The sequence below is a fragment of the Phocoena phocoena genome, chromosome 19 (genome assembly GCF_963924675.1).
Source record: "Phocoena phocoena chromosome 19, mPhoPho1.1, whole genome shotgun sequence".
Taxonomy (NCBI): Eukaryota; Metazoa; Chordata; class Mammalia; order Artiodactyla; family Phocoenidae; genus Phocoena; species Phocoena phocoena.
The window spans coordinates 26,313,730-26,335,985 of NC_089237.1; the positions used below are offsets into that span (position 1 = coordinate 26,313,730).

Genomic DNA, 22,256 nt, shown 5'->3' on the forward strand with positions numbered 1-22,256 from the left:
AAAATTGGTTGGCTTCTTCTCAAAGGCCTGGTGTAGCCACCGTGGAGGTGGGGAGGCACGCTCCTTTCGGAGAAGTCAGGAGTTGACTGCCATCACTTTCCAGGCTCGGGGCAGGCACAGGAGCCTGTCCTTCGGCACCCTGCCCTTCTTACAGAGCTTCCTTCATCGAGGCTTCCCCTCAATGCTTCAGGATCCAGCCCCTCAGACTCCTTTGGGGCGGGCAAGCCCAGCGAGGCCGGTTATGTTGTCTCAGAATAGGCGTTAGTTTGCCTGCACTAACTTAGAAACCACGCTGTGTGATCCTGGGCAATTCACGGATGCGATACCCACCTCTTCGGGGCGCTGGGATTGAACACGGTGAGGTGTTCACGCACGCCGCCAGCCCCACTCAGTCCTGATCCCTTCCGGGCTCTGTTCCCGCGCAGCGAGCCGGCAGGCCCCCGCATCTCTCAGGGGTGGGAGGGGCGTGTAGGGCCAGTCCCCCATTCCCCCATCTGCCGGGAGGGGGAGGCGCCCGGCCGGCCGTACACCGCCCCTGGAGAAAGGGCCCGCGGCCACTCGGGACCCGCCCGCCCTCTAGCCGCTGGGCCCCGAATGGCAGAGCGGCGCTCGGACCATCCGCATCGCCTCACGTCGCCCCGCCCCGCGCCTCTCTCCCATTGGCTGTCGCCGGGCCCTCCCGGCCCGCGCCTCTCCTGGCTGCCACCCGCACCGCGCCGCCGCCGGGAGCGGGGTCGGAGGTGAACGGCCTTGAGTAACCCCGGACGTAGTCACCTCACGGGGCTCGCCGGCTGAGGTGGGAGCGGGGGCGGGGCGGGGCCAGCGCCGTGAAGCCCCGCCCCTCCCCCGTGTGCCGGGCCGGCCTGGTGCTGCCCGCCTGTCAGCCATCGCCGGAGCTGCCGGCGTCTCCTCCCGCCCAGCACCGCCTCCGCGCAGTGGCTCCGGTACCGCCGGACCTCGGACGCCGCCGCCGCCTTGAGGTGAGGGGAGGGCCGCCCCGGAGCCTGCGATCCGGGACCGGGAGAGGCTGGGCCCCGGGGAGGGGCGGCGGCTGCGAGGGGCCGCCTCCCATCCTCCGCCGCACGCGGCCCGGGCTCCATCCCGTCCGGACCCGGTGCTTGGCAGCCCAGCCCTTCCCGCAGCTCTGGGGCCTCGAGTTCCCCTCTGGGGAGGCCTGGGGGGGCCTGGGGTCTCCGGCCGTGGGAACTCAGACCCCGGAACTGGGAGGCGTACAGCGCAGGGCCTCTAGGAAGGGGCTGGTGAGACTGCCTGGAGCGGGTCCCCTCATCCTCCCGCCCCAGCCCCGGCGTGGTCTGATCCCTTCCAGACCCCTGTCTCTAATGGGACCCTGCGCTCGGGAAAGGGAGAAGGACCCACGTGGGAGGGGGATGTTGAGGGTTGGGTTCAGTTGCGCTGGAACTCTGCCTCTTTTGCAGAGTGAGGTGTGGGGTGCAGAGACCCGGGCTTCTGTTGCTCTCGCTGTGTCTTTGTATCGTGGTGGGAGCCAGGGCCGGACGAGGTGTCCCTTGCCAGTTCCTGCTCCCAGGGTTTTATTATGTTTTCTGTGTGGGACGTAGTAAAGGTACATGCCTGCTCTTAACTCTATCCCTCACCTTTGCCATACTTACCAAGGGAAGCTATTGGAGATAGGACGTCGCAAGGTGGTGTGAGGCTAATGATTCCAGAGGAAAACGTGCCTGAAGGTCTTGCCCGGGTCAGCGCCAACATTATTTTTGGATTTGGACGCGGGAAGGTGGCCACTAGCCGACACTTGGAATCAGCTCTAAATATCAGGGACTCCAAGTAGGCCTTGTGGGTTTTATAGAAACAAGTAAGAATAAGCTAAAAACTGCTCAGGTTGCCGAAATACTTTAACTTTAGGTGTTTTTGTTTGGGGGTTTAAGATTGAAATCAAAAGACCCCAGGAATTCCTGATTCCATTTCTCCTTAAGCAGTGTTTCAGTAATTTCCCAATGTGTGGAACAAACCTAACAGCCTAGTCTTGAGTCTCAGAAGTTGGTCCCACTTGACTCTGTTCTCATTCTTTTTTTTTCTCCCAGTCCACAGTGCAGATTGAGAAGCATGCTTTGGTTACATGCTTTCTTCTTCCTGGGGGGTGTGGGGGGAGTTAGGAATTCTCTGCTTTGTCTCTTGCTTCTTGGTGGGGATGCCTTGGATGTCTGTGAGGAGAAGGCTTTCTGTGCTGCCTATTTGATAGGCACTTTTTTTTTTTTTTTTTTTTTGTGGTACGCGGGCCTTTCACTGTTGTGGCCTCTCCCGTTGCGGAGCACAGGCTCTGGACACGCAGGCTCGGCGGCCATGGCTCACGGGCCCAGCCGCTCCACGGCATGTGGGATCTTCCCGGACCAGGGCACGAGCCCGTGTCCCCTGCATCGGCAGGCGGACTCCCAACCACTGCGCCACCAGGGAAGCCCCTTGATAGGCACTTTTAAAAAAGCACTGTGGTCTAATAGAGCAGGATGCCTGCTTACTACAAAATAGCAACTCTCTTCTCCTGCCTCGGTTTCCTCATTTCCAATAACAGGAGGACTCTTGTGACTCCAAAAAAATTACCAAACATTGGAAAATGGCATATGAAAGATGTCAAAGGCAAAGAATTTATGAAGTCCCCTGTCTTTACATGTTGTAGAAGTTTTGTTTTGAATTACCAGTGCAGAATAGAAATACATCTAGCATAAGATTTAATTATTTTTAAAGTTTGAAGAAATACTGAGAAATTGTGACATTTGGCTTAATGATCTTATAGTTCAGATGACTAGATTATGTCAAAGAACTGGCATTGCGAAAGCCAGCCTTAAAACTCTCTCATCAGATCCTTACCTTTTCAAAGTGCTGTGGACATGGTTCAGGTGTAGATCACTACGTAACATTCTATTTCCTTTTCAGTCAATGACTAGGAAACTTTTTTTAAAAAATTAATTTATTTATTTTTGGCTGCGTTGGGTCTTCCTTGCTGCGTGCAGGCTTTCTCTAGTTGCGGCGAGTCGGGGCTACTCTTCGTTGTGGTGTGCGGGCTTCTCATTGCAGTGGCTTCTCTTGTTGCAGGGCACGGGCTCTAGGCGCGCGGGCTTCAGTAGTTGCAGCACATGGGCTCAGTAGTTGTGGCTCATGGGCTCTAGAGCACAGGCTTGGTAGTTGTGGCACACGGGCTTAGCTGCTCCGCGGTATGTGGAATCCTCCCGGACCAGGGCTCGAACCCATGTCTCCTGCATTGGCAGGTGGATTCTTAACCACTGTGCCACCAGGGAAGCTCTAGGAAACTTTTTTTACCTGTCACACAGACTGGTTTAACAGGTCTGGGGCTAGTGGTTTTTTTCTTAAAAAAAATTTTTTTTTTGATAGCTAATATCCTAAAAGTCTTGGTTTAGAAAAGAAGTAAATTAAAATAAAAGTTATTGGAATAATACATTGGAATTTAGTATTTCTAGTTGGAGGAGTCTTTTTACAATTCAGAAAAAGGTTTTTCTATCATTATCTAACATGTTCTTAAAGATTAACAATAACAGCAGATACACATCAAGCGTCTTTCCAAGCCCTTAAAACAATAAGATTGTGAAGAAGTAAATGAACACCAAATACTCACTGGCCAAAAAAAATTTAACTATTGAGGTGAGTAACATTTTTATTTATTTTATTTTATTTATTTATTTATTTATTTTGCGGTACGCGGGCCTCTCACTGTTGTGGCCTCTCCTGTTGCGGAGCACAGGCTCCGGACGCACAGGCTCAGCGGCCATGGCTCACGGGCCTAGCTGCTCCGCGACATGTGGGATATTCCCGGACCGGGGCGCGAACCCGTGTCCCTTGCATCGGCAGGCGGACTCTCAACCACTGCGCCACCAGGGAAGCCTGTGAGTAACATTTTTAACGGAAGCCTTCATTGATCTTCCACTTTAACAGATGATTGCTTAACTCGTTTTTTGTTTGTTTCACTAATTTTAAAATTTAGTGAGTATTCACTACTTTACTTGGATCTAATGGACTGTGTGAGATGATATTAAATAGAGGAAACTATGACAAGTAGTGTCATAAGGCCTCTTCACTTACACAAAGAGTATGAATCTGATTGATAGGGCATAGGTTTTTATGAGTTCAACAAGTCAATCTTACTGTGTATGCTCAAATGATACCCAGTTCTCTTACCAGTTTGTTATTTACTCACGCTACCATAAAGCCATTTAGCCTCTAGTCTCAGGATGTTTAAGGAAGCAAGTGAAAAGAGACTTCAACAACAAGGGGTGTTAATGCCTTACCCAAAGGTTGGTGGTCCCAATTGGTTTGGCCTTCCAATGATGTTATTTGGGATTTAGGCTTATTCCATCCTTTCAGCATGCTGCACTCACCCTCCTTTATATAAGGAACCACAGTAGTGTTTACCATCACATGATATCAGGAATTGAAATTGCATGGCAGAGTGGTCATCCCAGACAGAATAAGCTTGTATAATGATTTTCATTTTTGGAAATGGTAACATGAAGTTTGAAAATTCTGAATGAATTCATGGAGTTAAGTTTGAAAAGCAGACTCAGTTTTAGAGAATTTTTTTCAAGAAGTATAAGGTTTCATTTATGAATATTTGGCTATCTCTTATGGTAGAAATAGAGAGTGCACTCACTAATGGAGTTCCTAAAAATTACCCTCAGTTTTTGTAGACTGCTCAAATCTGTCCTTAAGTCATATAAGTTGGCACACATGTATATGTATGCATTTATACACATACCAAGTTGGGGGGTTAGTAGGTTGATAGGAGCTTGATTAGTTTTTAAGTTTACTAGGTGTTATATCAGTAAATTGGCATCAAGATGACAGATAGCTGGGTTGTTTGTGTTTTGTGCTTCAGCACTTAGTAGTATTCCTGGGCCTGACAAGGCAAGCTGTTTAATTTCCCTTTGATTACATTTTATAAAAATCCAATTACTGAAGAGAACTTTTAGTTTTTGAATGTACCTTAGGATTTTTCTAGTCCAGCTTTACACTTAATATGAAAATATTCTATCTGATACTCCTGTTGAAAACTTCCAGCTATTCATTGAGGAGACGACAGAGTCAGTTACACAGTAACACATATTAATAAATGAGTGAATGACGTGCCATTTGTCTACTTAAATGCTCAGGCAGATATGAGATGAGTAAGAGTAGCATGAAACTAATGGGTAAAGCCTTTTATTAAACTTATTTAAAATCTTTAGTTATGCTAATACATAAGTAATATGTTCGCATAGTTCAAAATTTTAAATGTACAAAAGCGTATACAGTGACAGGCTCTGTCCTAACTTTGTCTTGCAGCCACTCAGTTCCCCTTACCAGAGTCAAGCAGTGTTATTTATGTCTTATTATAATTTCTTAATAGTAATTATCAGACATGTTAATTTAAATTTCAAGTTAATTATTTCTTAATAATTACCAAAGATTTTATTCATATTCAAACAGATGCTCATGTATTCTCTTCCCACTCTGCCAACTTTTTAATACAAATTATACTTACTTTACACACCATTCTTCATCTTTGGCTTCTTCACTTAACATTATAGGATGAACTGTTTACATTTTTATTTTCATCAAAGTGATATGTGTACATAGTTTAAAAGTCATATTGAGACTTGCCTGGTGGTGCAGTGGTTAACAGTCTGCCTGCCAATTCAGGGGACACGGGTTCGATCCCTGGTCCGGGGAGATCCCACATGCCGTGGAGCAACTAAACCCGTGTGCCACAACTGCTGAGCCTGTGCTCTAGAGCCCATGAGCCACAGCTACTGAGCCCGCGTGCCAGAGCTACTGAGCCCGCGTGCCAGAGCTGCTGAGTCCGCGTGCCAGAGCTACTGAAGCCCTCGCACCTAGAGCCCATGCTCTGCAACAAGAGAAGTCACCGCAATGAGAAGACCGCTCACTGCAACGAAGAATAGCCCCCGCTCGCCTCAACTAGAGAAAGCCTGCAGGCAGCAGCGAAGAACCAACACAGCCAAAAATAAATAAATTTATTAAAAAAATAAAAGTCATATTGTTCCACAAAGTTTGTTACAATAAAACAGCAGTCCTTAGCCCCTTCCCACTTTCATTTATTTTAGCTGATATATTTCTTACACCCCTTTGTCTGTAAATAAAAAACTGGTCTTCCTACATCTTGATTTTTCATTTTTAGGTATTAATTGGATTCCTACTGTGGAAGATGAGGATTTGGTTCTCTTTCCCCTCCTTACCCTCACTGTTCACCTTTGCCTTTCCCATCTCCCACTATCAACTACCCAGTCAAGTTATGGTGTAACTTTTGTCCTATCAATATTCAGTCTTTACAGTTTTATGAATGTGTAACTGCTATACACAATTTGGTTGCATAAAATCCCATGATTTCTTTCCTGTACAACTCTTTCCTTGGAGTTAATAATGGTCTTGATTTTTTTTTTTTTTTTTGCTTAGTTTTCTCTGTACCGATCTGTCATTTATTCAACCTTACTCTTCATCATTTTCTAAATCTCTGAGAATGTTGAGATGATCAGCTATTCTATTAATTTTTATCTTCTGTAAAATCTCTCTTAGAGTCTTCTGACTGGCTCCAACCTATAAATTGTCTGCCTTCTACTTCCAGTACATAGCTGTTGTCCTGGCTTACTCTTCAGTGTCATTCTGGGGGTTCTCTTTATTTCTACTCTGCTATGGAGAAATTATTTCCCATGTTTTCGCCATTATTGGTTTATTCCCTCATTTTGGTGGAGAATATTCTCCAGTGGCATCCTGAGAAAGAGTGCATGGGAGGTAAATATTTTTCCACTTACCATTATAGATTCCCCAAATTTAACGTTCATATAATATCTAATATATAGTCATACAGTATCTAATATATATATATATATATATATATATTTTTTTTTTACGTTTCTGCACTTGACCCAGTAATGTCCTTTATAACTGTGTATGTTTTTGGCCACGCTGTGCAGCTTGCAGGATCTTAGTTCCCCGATCAGGGATTGAACTCAGCAGTGAAAGTGCTGAGTCCTAACCACTGGACTGAGGGAATTCCCTATAACTGTGTATGTTTTAATTAATGATCCAGTCAAGAGTCATTTATTACACTTGGTTCTCAAGTGTATTTAGTCTCCTTAATGTAGAACAGTCACCCTACTCTTTTTTTATCTTTCATAGCATTTATCTTTCATTGACATTTTTAAAGACTCCAAGTCAGTTGTCTTGTAAAAGTTCCTATAACCTGGGTTTGTTTGACAATTTCATCATTATTAGATTGAAGTTAACCATCTTTGTCAAAAATACTACATTCGTAGTATCGTATACTTCTAACTGCATCACACCAAGAAGCACCTAATGTCCATTTGTCCTGTTATTGGTGAAGTTTAGTTTGAACACCTAGTTATGATGGTGTCCACCATATTTCTTCATTGTAAAAATCCCTGTTCCCTTTTGTAATTAACATGTAATCTGTGAGGTGACTTTCCAGTTTTTTTTGTTGTGGTAAAATATATATAACAAAATTTACCATCTTTTTAAAAAAATTATTTATTTATTTTTGGCTGAGTTGGGTCTTTGTTGCTGCGTGGGGGCTTTCTATAGTTGCAGTGAGCGGGGGCTACTCTTGCATGTGGTGCGTGGGCTTCTCATCGCAGTGGCTTCTCTTGTTGTGGAGCACGGGCTCTAGGTACGCGGCCTTCAGTAGTTGTGGCTTGTGGGCTCTAGGGTGCAAACTCGGTAGTTGTGGTGCGCGAGCTTAGTTGCTCTGTGGCATGTGGGATCTTCCTGGACCAGGGCTCGAACCCATGTCCCGTGAATTGGCAGGCGGATTCTTAACCACTGCGCCACCAGGGAAGCCCGAGGTGGGGGGCTACTTTTCATTGCTGTGAGTGGGATTCTCATTACGGTGGCTTCTCTTGTTGTGGAGCACGGGCTCTAGGTGCGTAGTTGTGGCATGTAGGCTCAGTAGTTGTGGTGCACAGGCTTTGTTGCTCTGTGGCACGTGGGATCTTCTCAGACCAGGGATCGAACCTGTGTCCCCTGCATTGGCAGGTGGGTTCTTAACCACTGTGCCACCAGGGAAGTCCTAAAATTTACCATCTTATCCATTTAAGAATGTACAGTTTGGTATTAAGTACATTCATAATGCTGTGCAACTATCACTGCCATCTATCTCCAGAACTTTTTTCACCTTGTAAAACTGAACCTCTATACCCTTTAAACAATAACTCATTTTCCCCTCCCTCAGCCCCTATCAACCACCATTGTCCTTTCAGTCTATGATTTTGACTACTCTAATTACCTCATATAAGTGGAGTCATACAGTATTTGTCTTTTTGTGACTGACTTATTTCATCCTCAAGGTTTATTCACTTTGTAAAATATTGCTTTTTAAGGTTGAATAATATTATATGTATATATCGTATATTGCTTATCCATTCATCCATCAATGCACACTTGGAGTTTTTTCCAAGTTATAGCTACTCTGAATAATGCTGTTAAGAACATGGGTGTACAAATATCTCTTTGAGATCCTGCATTCAGTTCTTTTGGGTATATACCCAGAAGTGGAATTGTTGGATCATATGACAATTCTATTTTGAAGTTTTTGAGGAACCACCATACTGTTTTCCACAGTAGCTGTACCAGTTTACATTCCCACCAACAGCACCTGAAGAGTTCTAATTTCTCCACATCCTTACCAACACTTGTTTTCTGTTTTTTTTTTTTTTTTTTTTTGCGGTGCGCGGGCCTCTCACTGTTGTGGCCTCTCCCGTTGTGGAGCACAGGCTCCAGACACGCAGGCTCAGCGGCCATGGCTCACGGGCCCAGCCGCTCCGCGGCATGTGGGATCTTCCCGGACCGGGGCACGAACCTGTGTCCCCTGCATTGGCAGGCGGACTCTCAACCACTGCGCCACCAGGGAAGCCCCTCCCTCTCTTTTGAAGGACAGCTTTGCTGGATATAGGATTCTTGGTTGAGAGCTTTTTATTTTAGCTCTTTGATGATATTGGCCCACAGACTTCTGGCCTCCAAAGTTTCTGATGAGAAATCTGCTTATAATCTTACTGAGGTTTTCTTGTATGTGATGAGTCATTTTTCTCTTGCTGCTTTCAAGATTTTCTCCTTGTCTTTTGACATTTAAAAGTTTGATTATAAAGTATGTCTATGTTGGTCACTTTGAGTTTGTCTCACTTGGAGTTTGTTAAGCTTCTTTATGTTTATATTCATGTATTTCATCAAATTTGGGAAGTTTTCAGCCATTATTTCTTCAAATATTTTCTCTGTTATTTCCTCACCTCTCCTTCTGAGAGCTCACAATACATATTTTGGTCTTCTTGATGGTGTCCCACAGCTCCCTTAGTCTCTGTTCACTTTTCTTCAATCTGTTTTCTTTCTGTTCTCAGACTTGATAATTTACATGTTCTGTCTTAAAGTTTGCAGATTCTTTCTTCTGCTTGCTCAAGTTTGCCTTTAAGTCCCCTAGTGAATTTTTCATTTCAGTTATTGTACTTTTCAGCTCCAGAATTTCTTTTTGGTTTCTTTTTAGGTTTTCTATTTCTTTATTCATATTTCCATTTTATTTAGACATTGTTTTCTTGACTTTCTCCCCATCTTCCTTTAGTTCTTTGAGTATCTTTTAAACAGTTGTTTTAATATTTTTGTCTAGAATATCTGCTGTCTGGTATTTTTTAGGAACAGTTTCTGCTGGTTTAAGTTTTTTGTTTTGAAATGGCCATATTTTCCTCTTGCTTTGTATGCCTTGTGATCTTTTGTTGAAAACTGGACATTTGATTCTAATAATGTGGTAACTCTGGAAATCAGATTCTCTTTCTTCCCAGAATTTGATGCTTTCTTATTGTGATTTTTGGTTTTTTGACTGTTGTAGGCTGTCTCTGTGCTGAAGGTCAACCTGAGGTATAAACTTTAGGTCTCTTCAAGTCTTTTCCTGAGTCTTCCTCTGGGCATGTTAAGTCACTTTCTAATTTTTCCCTGTATATGCAGTAGTTTTTGAATGTACTAGTGTTTAGTGCCTGGCTCCCAAACAGGGGAAAAAGGAAAATGAAGGGGACATAAAAAGGCACTGGTTCTTTAAGTCCCCCAGAAGTCACTTCAGCTAGAGGGGGAGGGACTTGCAACAATGAGAGGAGGTGTAACAATTGTGGCTGTCTGCCTCTTTGTCTCCACCTATGTGATCAGAAACAGCAATCAGTGATCAGAGCACAGATCCCCAGTATTTTGAAGACAGGGTTATTTTCGCCCACTTGGCTCCCACAACCTGCATGTGTGTTGCTCCAGGAACATGTACACAGTTGGGTGATAACTGCCATGTAACTGAGGGTGGTGGATGGATAGCTGCTGCTATCCTAAGAAATGCAACTGACCATAATTAACCACAATTAATCTCCAAAATCTGCCCCTGGAAGTTGCAAGCCTTCAGTAGATTCCAGTATTCCAAAATAGTTACATCAGACAGATTCTGCCGGTGCAATTGTTGTCTAGGTGGGGAAACAGAGTCCTAGTACTTCCTACTATACCATCTTCCTAGAATCCTCTTCTGTAAGGTGATTTTTTTAAGACCACGGGAATATCCTGTTTTTGAATAATCTCTTACCCAGTGGTTTTAACATACATTTATGATTCTTGGCTGTATCAATTATTGCACTGCCGTTTGTAAAATGAAATATGTTTCTAATTGCTTCATTCTAGGAGGTAATTGTTTTGAGATTTTTCTGTCTAAAATTATCTTTATCCTCATAGTTGTTGAAACATTGATTGGATCTAGAATTTTAGGTTCGAAATAATTTTCCTTCAGAATTTTGAAGGCATTGTTTCACTATCTTCAGGCTTCCACTGTTTTTGTTGGTAAGTCTGAAGGGCATTCTGATTCTTGCTCCTTTGTACGTGGCCTTTCTTTCCTCTCTGGAGGCTTATAGGATCTTCTCTTTATCTTCACTTTTTTAAATATCAGTGATGTCCCTTGGTGTCTGTTTTTGTTTGTTGTAGTATGCCTTGATGGACCTTCTTAATCTGGCAATTATGCATTTCAGTTTTAGGAACTTTATTGAATTATTACATCAGTTAAAGGCTTTCCACTATTTTGTTCTGTTCCTCCTTTTGGGAGTGCCTCTTCTTCATATGTTGGACCTTCTGAATAAGTTCTCTAATACTCTCATCTTTTCTCTCTTATTATTCATCCTTTTCTCTTTTTTTTTTTTTCCCCTCTTTTTCTTGATGAGTCTGGCTAAAGGTTTATCAATTTTGTTTATCTTCTCAAAGAACCAGCTTTTAGTTTTATTGATCTTTGCTATTGTTTTCTTTGTTTCTATTTCATTTATTTCTACTCTGATCTTTATGACTTCTTTCCTTCTACTAACTTAGGGTTTTGTTTCTAGTTCTTTAGGTGTAAGGTTAGATCGTTTATTTGAGATTTTTCTTGTTTCTTGAGGTAGGATTGTATTGCTATAAACTTCCCTCTTAGAACTGCTTTTGCTGCATCCCATAGGTTTTGGAGTGTCGTGTTTTCATTGTCATTTGTCTCTAGGTATTTTTTGATTTCCTCTTTGATTTCTTCAGTGATCTCTTGGTTATTTAGTAATGTATTGTTTAGCCTCCATGTGTTAGTGGTTTTTACATTTTTTTCCCTGTAACTGATTTCTAATCTCATAGCATTGTGATCGGAAAAAATGCTTGATATAGTTTCAGTTTCCTTAAATTTACCGAGGCTTGATTTGTGACCCAAGATGAGATCTATCTGGAGAACATTCCGTGTGCACTTGAGAAGAAAGTGTAATCTGCTGTTTTTGGATGGAATGTCCTATAAATATCAATTAAATCTATCTGGTCTATTGTGTCATTTAAAGCTTGTGTTTCCTTATTAATTTTCTGTCTGGATGATCTGTCCGTCGGTGTAAGTGAGATGTTAAAGTCCCCCACTATTTTTGTGTTACTGTCGATTTCCTCTTTTATAGTTGTTACCATTTGTCTTATGTATTGAGGTGCTCCTATGTTGGGTGCATATATATTTATAATTGTTGTATCTTCTTGGATTGATCCCTTGATCATTATATAGTGTCCTTCCTTGTGTCTTGTAACATTCTTTATTTTAAAATCTATTTTAGCTGATATGAATATTGCTACTCCAGCTTTCTTTTGATTTCCATTTGCATGGAATATCTTTTTCCATCCCCGGACTTTCAGCCTGTATGTGTCCCTAGATCTGAAGTGGATCTCTTGTAGACAGCATATATATGGGTCTTGTTTTTGTATACATTCAGCAAGTCTTTATCTTTTGGTTGGAGCATTTAATCCATTCACATTTAAGGTAATTATTGATACGTATGTTCCTATGACCATTTTCTTGTTTTGGGTTTTTTTTTTTTTTTTTTTTTTGCGGTTCACGGGCCTCTCACTGTTGTGGCCTCTCCCGTTGCGGAGCACAGGCTCCGGACGCGCAGGCCCAGCGGCCATGGATCACGGGCCCAGCCGCTCCACGGCATGTGGTATCCTCCCGGACCGGGGCACGAACCCATGTCCCCCGCATCGGCAGGCGGACTCCCAACCACTGCACCACCGGGGAAGCCCCTTGGGTTTGTTTTTGTAGGTCCTTTTCTTCTCTTGTGTTTCCCACTTAGAGAAGTTCCTTTAGCATTTGTTGTAGAGCTGGTTTGGTGGTGCTGAATTCTCTTAGCTTTTGCTTGTCTATAAAGGTTTTGATTTCTCCATCAAATCTGAATGAGATCCTTGCTGGATGGGGTAATCTTGGTTGTACAGATTTTTTTTTTTTTGCAGTACGCGGGCCTCTCACTGTTGTGGCCTCTCCCGTTGCGGAGCACAGGCTCCGGACGTGCAGGCTCAGCGGCCATGGCTCACGGGCCCAGCCGCTCCGTGGCATGTGGGATCTTCCCAGACCGGGGCACGAACCCGTGTCCCCTGCATTGGCAGGCGGACTCTCAACCACTGTGCCACCAGGGAAGCCCGGTTGTACAGAGTTTTTTGCTTGTTTTTCTGGGGTTTTATCTTATTCCTTCATCTGGTACTTCCTTCATCTTGTTCTTCCCTTTCATCACTTTAAATATATCTTGCCACTGCCTTCTGGCTTGTAGAGTTTCTGCTGAGAAATCAGCTGTTAACCGTATGGGAGTTCCCTTGTATGTTATTTGTCCTTTTTCCCTTCTTGCTTTTAATAATTTTTCTTTGTCTTTAATTTTTGTCAGTTTGATTACTATGTGTCTTGGCATGTTTCTCCTTCGGTTTATCCTGCCTGGGACTCTCTGTGCTTCCTGGACTTGGGTGGCTGTTTCCTTTCCCATGATAAGGAAGTTTTCGACTATAATCTCTTCAAATATTTTCTCGGGTCCTTTCTCTCTCTCTTCTCCTTCTGGGACCCCTATAATGTGAATGTTGTTGTGTTTAAAGTTGTCCCAGAGGTCTCTTAGGCTGTCTACATTTCTTTTCTTTTTTTTTCTTTATTCTGTTCTGAGGCAGTGAATTCCACCATTCTGTCTTCCAGGTCACTTATCCATTCTTCTGCCTCAGTTATGCTGCTATTGATTCCTTCTAGTGTATTTTTCATTTCAATTATTGTATTGTTTATCTCTTTGTTTGTTTTTTAATTCTTCTAGGTGTTTGTTCTTTGAATCTTCTAGGTCTTTGTTAAACATTTCTTGCGTCTTCTTTGTCTTTGCCTCCATTCTTTTTCCAAGGTCCTGTATCATCTTCACTATCATTATTCTGAATTCTTTTTCTGGAAGGTTGCCTATCTCCACTTCATTTAGTTGTTTTTCTGGGGTTTTATCTTGTTCCTTCATCTGGTACATAGTCCTCTGCCTTTTCATTTTGTCTGTCTTTCCGTGAATGTGGTTTTTGTTCCACAGCCTGCAGGATTGTAGTTCTTCTTGCTTCTGCTGGTGGATGAGGCTGTGTCCATCCTTTTGTCTTTTTATTCTGATTTATGAAAGATTGTTCTTAACTTTATCTTCTAACTCTGTTTTGAGTGTTTTCATTGCTGTGATTGTATTTTTAACTTTTGAGAACTCTTTCTTTTCTTTAAATGTTTCTTTTAAAAATATGCCATTGTGTTTCATGTAAGTAATATCTTCTCTTAGTTCTCTCAGGATAATGATAGTCTTTTAAAATTAAAATTTTAAATTTTTTTTGAATTTTGAAGTGACTTTAGACTTACAGGAAAGTTGTAAAGAGAGTACATAAGAGTACATAAGTTTCCTGCATACCCTTCACCAGGCTTCCCTTAATGTTAATATCTTATATAGTTGCAGTACTTTTGTCAATACCAAGAAGTTAACATTGGTTCAGTACTATTAATTAAACTATAGACTTTACTCAGGTTTCCCCAGTTTTTTTTTAAACTGATGTGTTTTTTTTTTATTGTTGTTGTTGTTCCAGTATCTAATCCAAGAAACTGCATTGCATTTAGTGGTGATGTCTCCTTAATCTCCCCTGATCTGTGATAGTTTCTTAGTCTTTTTTTTTTTTTTTTTAATGACCTTGACAGTTTTGAAGAGGACTGTTCAAGTATTTTGTAGAATGTCCTTTAATTCAAATTTGTCTGATGTTTTCTCATGATTATACTAGGGTTATGTGTTTGGGGGGAAAATACCACAGAAGTCAGGTTGCCCTCCTCCCCTCCCCTCCCCCTAATTTTAAATTTTTTGTTTTTTTTTGCATAATCTCTTCAAGTTGCATTTTTTTCTTTTTTTTTTTTTTTTTTTGTGGTACGCGGGTCTCTCACTGTTGTGGCCTCTCCCGTTGCGGAGCACAGGCTCCAGATGCACAGGCTCAGCGGCCATGGCTCATGGGCCCAGCCGCTCCATGGCATGTGGGATCTTCCCGGACTGGGGCATGAACATGTGTCCCCTGCATCGGCAGGCGGACTCTCAACCACTGCGCCACCAGGGAAGCCCGAGTTGCATTTTTTTCTACAGGTAGTCATTACTTTTTAAAAATTCTTTCATGTTGGAGGTTTTTCTTAGACATCTAGTAATCCTTAATTGACTGCTACAATTTAGGGAGGACTGAAAAACTGATTCAAGATTATGAAAATATAAATGAGGCTTGTTGACTGTTAATTTCACTGTGGGTGATCTGATTGGGCATCTTAATTTGGGATCTCTAATTTTCTACTTGAGGCTTTTTTTCGTTGGTCTGGTTAGATTCTGCAAAGAAGGATCCTTCAGTTTCCCTCCTGGAGGGTGAAAATTAGGGAAAGAAGGCTGGGAGGTCTTACTCAACATGTTTACTTAATCTCTCCATTTTCAATATGGTGCATTCCCCTTTACTGTTGCTGGCATCCCTCAGCCTAGAAACCCTCCATTTAACCCTCTCTAGAGTATAAATCTTCAGTCTCTTACCAAGATGGTAGAGCAGCAGGCCCTGGCTTTACAGCTGGGAAGAAAATCTAAGGATCTGAAGCTTCTGAAATGGAATTTCAGCCAGTCCTCTTTATAGTTCCATCTTTCACTTCCACTTCCTGGACATTTTGGAGATTCCATGATGTAAATTTTATTTATTCTAATTTTACCACAGACGGCTCATGATTTAGTTTTCTTCGGTTTGTGTAGTCATTTATCACTCTTCCATCTGCCTTCTAAGAAAATTATCTTGCTATTGTCTCCCCTGACTTTTTTGGGGGGAGGTGGGAAGGAGTGTCTTTTTATGGCTTATGGCTTTTAAAAAATTCCTTGATTGTTGTTTTAGTGGGATTTCAGGCAGGAGCAAAAGTGGATATGTGTTCAACCTACCATCCTTATCCAAAAGTTTGGCAAGACTTCATTAAAGATTTCTTGAAAGGTGAGAAGTTTGTACCAGCTTCCTCCTTGATAAATATTCTATATCCCTGGACTGAGAAATGAGGACTAGGACAGATAAGTACACCATGTTATTTTCTCTGACTATTATACCCTAAAGAAATACGTTGCTGTTTTTTTTTTTTTTTCTTTTTGCCACCCCATGTAGTTCCCTGAGCAGGGATTGAAGAATGAATCCAGGCCCTGGCAGCAGAAGCACGGAGTTCTAACCACTGGACCACTGGGGAATTCCCTCTACCGTCTAGGTCTTTTTAAAAAAATATTTATTTATTTATTTATTTTGGCTGTGCTGGGCCTTAATTGTGGCAGGCAGGATCTTCATTGTGGCATGTGGGATATTTAGTTGCGGCATGCGGGATCATTTAGTTGCAGCATGTGGACTTCTTAGCTGCAGCATGCAGGCTTCTTAGTTGTGGCATGCATGCAGGATCTAGTTCCCTGACCAGGGATAGAACCCGGGCCTCCTACATTGGGAGTGCAGAATCTTACCCACTGCACCACCAGCGAAGTCCCCATCTAGGTCTTTATTCAGTGGTTTCTTCTACATGGAATGCTTCTTCCTCTCCCTCCTTGCTTTCCTCTCCCTCCTTGCTTTTCTCCCTAGTTCTTCATTGCTAATGCCTTCCCACTCCAAGCAGTCTTCTTTGATCTTTGTCTTCACCATTACCACCTCCAAGTTTGGATAATGTACCCTTTTATGTTTCTACACCTAGAAATTATTATACTACTGTAATTGTTTATTTAAGTGTCCACAGCCACTTAGCCAGGGACCAAATCTTATTCATCTTTGAATATACATTATTTATCTCACAAGTTGGAACACAAGTCCTTGTCATTTTAAAATTCAAAACTTGCAGGAAAATAAAATATGGCTTAAAAAAAAACTGTATAATTCTCTTATGGATACTGAATTAGTACCAAAATCCATTTAAGAGTTTGTCAATAAAATGACAAAAATGAAGAGGAAAAGTCAGTGATTCTTTTTGAATAAATTTCAATGAAGTTACTATGGCTTAAAGAGCAAGGATATGTTGTGCTAGGTTGGATACTTTTATCAGTGGCTATGAAGACTAATTGCTGCCTCTTTAATTAGAATTGCTTGGAAAATACCATGTCATTTGAATTCAAGGAGAACATGTTTACTAAGTTTGGTAAAATCTGTTCTATTTTATTTAGAGAAATATCTAAATAAATAAGTGCATTACCTATAATTAGCTTTAACTCATTTTTCAGGAACATGGAAAGCCTTCTGCAGATATTTTCAAGAGTCCCCAAATAAAAGTTCAAGAACATATATAGTTGATCTTTGAATAACAGGGGTTTGAACTGCATGGGTCCACTTACACATGGATATTTTTTTCAGTAGTAAATACTGCAGTTACTACAAGAACCAAAGGTTGGTCACATCTGTGGATGCTGAATCTCGGATTTGAAGGAACTGCATATATGGAGGGCCCACTCTAAGTTATACACGGCTTTTTGACTGTGTGGAAGTTCAGCACCCCTAACCACTGCTGTTGTTCAAGGGTCAATTATATGTATTTTTAAATAAAAGAAAATTTGACATTGGCAACATTTGCTATAATGAAGGAAATGTTTATTTGACTAAGCAGAATATCCTACAACTGGATCTGTGGAAAGGCCTTCTTTTGGAGGGGATAAGACAGCAGCTATATGAGCCTTCCCCAGGGGTCAATTCCATTATTTGTCCACTTAGAGGAAAAGTCTTAGCCTAATTCATGGCAAGGCTTTAGGGACACCAAACTGGTATGCAAGCAAAATTTTTGTGAGGGTACATTTTTGTCAGGACAGGGTCCATAGCTTTTATTAGATTTCTAGTAGTGTCTTGACTTAAGAAAATTTAAGAGCGATTGGTTTAGGTACTTAACTCACTGTGCTTGTTTGAGGGCATAAAGTAGGGGGGGGGCAGAAGAATGAGGATTAATTGTGGCTTTAAGACTTAACTTTTTGGGACTTCCCTGGCAGTCCAGTGGTTAAGACTCCGAGCTCCCAATGCAGGGGGACATGGGTTCCATCTCTGGTTGGGGAACTAAGATCCTGCATGCTGCATGGAACAACCAAAAAAAACCCAAATACACACACACACACAACACACACAAAAGACAACTTTTTGGTATATGTATAACTGATTCACTTTGCTGTACACCTGAAACTAGCACAACATTGTAAATCAACTATACTCCAATAAAAATTTTTAAAAATTACTTAACTTTTTGGACACAATAAGATGACATTAATGTCATGACATATATATATAACTGATACAAAATTTTACAAAGCAGTATTTATCCTTATGAAGTATGGTGAACTCTTAACATTTTCTATTCTATTGAATATTGAAATTTTAAAATGTTGGTTGTAACCCATTAACTTAATTTCTTAGTATTCTGATTATTGGTAACCCGTAGTTTGAAAAACACTGGCTTAGTGCTTGTAAAACCCTTTCCTGTACTCTCAGACCTCACAGCAGTCCCATGAGGTACATATGACCTCTTTTTATTTTTACAGATGAGGTGACTCAGAGATGGTAAGTGACTTGTTCAAGTTTGCACTGCCAGTAACGTGTCAGAGTCAGAGTGTGATCTTGGTCCTAGGTTTTGACTCCAGCTCCCCTGACACCTTTTGTTACATCCCATCCAAACAACATACTTTTCCCTTCCTCTTCTCACTCCCTTCTCTACCACAGTTGTAGGGAATAGTATTAGCTCAGACTACACAATTGGGTACATCCTAATTTGCCAGTTGGCATACCTGCACTGTCCCCAGTCCTGTTGCTTGTCATTTGGGGTCCTCTCTTAGAAGTTCTGGATTTCCCTATCAGTGTAAAGAAGTTCTTTCCTTCTTTTTTCTTCTCCACTCTAGACCAGTGGTTTTCAAGCCTGGATGTAAAGAGGTTCAGTTAGTTGTGGAACTTAATATTCAAATATCTGGGTCTCCAGCAGAGATTCTTTTTTTTTTTTTTTGGCTGCATTGGTTCTTCATTGCTGTGTGTGGGCTTTCTCTAGTTGCGGTGAGCGGGAACTACTCTTCAATGCGGTGTGCGGGCTTCTCATTGGGGTGGCTTCTCTTGTTGTGGAGCACAGGCTCTAGGCGTGTGGGCTCAGTAGTTGTGACTCATGGGCTCTAGAGCGCAAGACCAAGTAGTTGTGGTGCACGGGCTTAGTTGCTCCGCGGCATGTGGGAGCTTCCCGGACCAGGGCTCAAACTCGTGTCCCCTGCATTGGCAGGCAGATTCTTAACCACTGCGCCACCAGGGAAGCCCCCAAGCAGGGATTCTGATTCAGAAGATCTGGAATGGAGTTTAGGCATTTTTTTTAAATAATTTTTTTTATTGAAGTGTAGTTGATGTACAGTATTGTATGTTACAGGTGTACAACATAGTGATTTACAGTTTTTAAAGGTTATACTCCATTTATAGTTACTATAAAATATTGGCTAGGGACTTCCTTGGTGGCGCAGTGGTTAAGAATCCACCTGCCAATGTAGGGAACACGGGTTTGAGCCCTGGTCCGGGAAGATCCCACATGCTGCGGAGCAGCTAAGCCCGTGGGCCACAACTACTGAGCCTGTGTTCTAGAGCCCGTGAGCCACAACTACTGCAGCCCGCGTGCCTAGAGGCTGTGCTCCGCAGCAAAGAGAAGCCACTGCAATGAGAAGCCCGCACACCGCAACAAAGAGTAGACCCCGCTCGCCACAACTAGAGAAAGCCCGCGCACAGCAACAAAGACCCAACGCAGCCAAAAAATAAATTAAAAAGTATATATATTGGCTATATTTCCTGTGTTGTACAATATATCCTTGTAGCTTATTTTATACATAACAGTTTGTACCTCTTAATCCCCTACCCCATTATTGCCCTTCCCCCTTCCCTCTCCCCACTGGTAAGCAGTAGTTTCTTCTTGCTATCTGTGAGTCTGCTTCTTTTTTGTTATATTCACTAGTTTGTTGTATTTTTTAGATTCCACATATAAGTGATATCATACAGTATTTGTCTTTCTCTGTCTGACTTATTTCACTAAGCATAATACCTTCCAAATCCATCCATGTTGTTGCAAATGGTGAAATTTCATTCTGTTTTTAATGGCTGAATAGTATTCCATTGTATGTATACACCACATCTTCTTTATCCATTCATGTGTTTTTAAAAAGCTCCACAGGTAATTGTTATACGTAGTCAAAGTAGAGAAATTCTACCCCGAATACATTATAATTGTTGGGCATAGAAGGAAAACCAGGATTTGGGAAGTAGCTAGAGAGTCTTTGGTTCCTTAGAGTTTAGGGACTTAATAATGAGAGACCTGTCCTCTCCTTGGCTCCCAACCTTTGTGGGTGGGTATAAACATTTGGAAACATAATTAGAGCCTGACTGAGTTGTTGAGAATCTTGTGGTTCTCTTCTCCCCACTGCCTACTTTTTGATGAAATATTGGAAATCATAGGGTCGGAATGTGTCCATCAAAGTATACAATTGGAAAAGGCACCTTGTGAAATGGTAAGCTTGGATTATTGTTTAATACTTTTCATGAATAGTAAAGTCTTTGAATGTGTAATGCTTTTGATTTACAGATTTAAACCAATAGTTAAGCAACTGAACTTTATACTTCAAGTTAAATAGTATATTTGGCCATAGACATGATACTTTCACTAGTTTTGTACTGTGATGAGCAAAACGGGAATTGATAAAATTTGGGTTTCTTAAAAAAAGACATTTCAAATCTCTCTCTTTCTCTCTTTAGTTCTTTTTGGAGGTGGATATCTGCTCAGACAATAAGAATTTTAAGAGGTCAGTTACAAATAATGCTTCGTGTTTACAATGTGATAAAAATTTTATGTTCATGTGCTAAAATATAAAACTGTAGGCTTTTATGTTAAAAGTTGCCTTCCACAAAAAAATATAGGCAGACTGGAGGTGGGAGGTGGGTTACCTGAAGTGGTTGAGACTGACAGTGGTAGTAATCCACCACCTTTTCTCTTCAGTTCAGGCCTGGAATCAGTGGAAATGGGACGGGCTGTGGAGTAGCTTCTAGAGTGTCTGGACAGCTTCTCAGTGATTTTCCATACACGACCTCTCTTTTCTGTGGTTTGTAGGCTTGTGCCTGGGAATACCACTCAGTGGAGCTGCCAGTTGGTGGACAGGCTCTTTAGCTGTTGACACTTTGCTGCTTTCAGTTTCTGGAACCTATAGGTTCCTTCATGTTCTTCTTGGCTAGGAAAGAAAAATTTGAAGTTGACCTTATGGAACCTTTCATTTATTCGTTAATCCTTTTTCTTTTCCCATGGAAGAAAGGAGAATTGCTCCTTTCTCAGTGAGTTCAATTTTTTCGTGTAGTTATCTAATTTTGCTTAGACTATAAACTAGAATCTGTCCCTGAGTGCCTTATTTCTCTTGTGAAGAAGGCAGCTATTATTTTCTGTTAGTTGAGATGAAATTTGGAAAAATTGTTTTTAATCTATTATTTTTAAGCTTGATTATTCACTGCTCTAAAATGAGAAAGAAGTAGCCTTTTCACTGCTGTACTTTTTGATGTTCTTCAGAGTGGTAAATCTGTTAGAACTTTTCCCTCCCTACCTCCTTCTCTCCCTTTTTTCTTTCCGTCCTTTTTTTCTCTTTTTAATGATTTGGTTTTTTTGAAGGTTCTGGAAATGAGCCTCTTTATAAAATCTGGAGACGTTAAAAAAATTTTTTTAAAGAAACCTAATATTCCAAGGGAGAAATGTATAGTGAATTTATTTATTTAATTTAATTCATTTTTTTGGCCACACCGTGCGGCATGCGGAATCTTAGTTGCCCCACCAGGGATCAAACCGGGCCCCCCCCCACCCTGCAGTGGAAGTGTGGAGTCTTAACCACTGGACTGCCAGGAAAGTCCCCTGTATGATGAATTTAGACGTCAATTTTTTCCTTTCACGTGATACTTTTATATTTGATTCTGGTTTTAAAAATGAAAGTTAGCCTAAGGAATCTCCAATTGGCTTTTAGGAAATGTCTATAGGTATTTTTAGCATTCCTGGCAATTTGTTATTACTGTTTCACTCTTCTAGCACTGTGGTTCTCAAATTTCAGGACTTGTTAAAATATAGATTACTGTGCCCCAACCTGTAGGTTCCAGTACAGTTTGCTAGTCTGTGGTAGAGCCCAGGTCATGCGGTTGCTGTGGCTGCTGCTGTGGTCGGGCAACCATACTTTGCGAACCACTGCTCTAGGGTTTACAGATTCTGTTGTGTTTTTGTAAACGAATAAGCTCTGATTTATAAATTACACCGAAATAATGGTGCATGTGTCGTTTTTAACACATTTAGTGATGATTCTCAAATATTTTAAAATCTTGATGTTTTATTATCTAATGTCAAAGAACATTACTGTTTACTTTTATACATCAAAGTGGTTTACAGCATATACAATTATTAATAATAAGTTTATTATTTATTT

At 41.5% G+C, this 22,256-nt stretch overlaps 1 protein-coding gene across 1 annotated transcript in view; it reads left to right on the top strand.

Moving 5' to 3' along the window:
• The window catches only part of ACACA (acetyl-CoA carboxylase alpha), a 237,910-nt gene that overhangs the window by 3,552 nt on the left and 212,102 nt on the right, over nucleotides 1-22,256 (top strand). Inside the window, exon 2 of the mRNA XM_065897277.1 lies at nucleotides 20,563-20,609. Coding sequence (XP_065753349.1) covers nucleotides 20,563-20,609 — 47 coding nt within the window. The remainder of the gene's footprint in view (nucleotides 1-20,562; nucleotides 20,610-22,256) is intronic.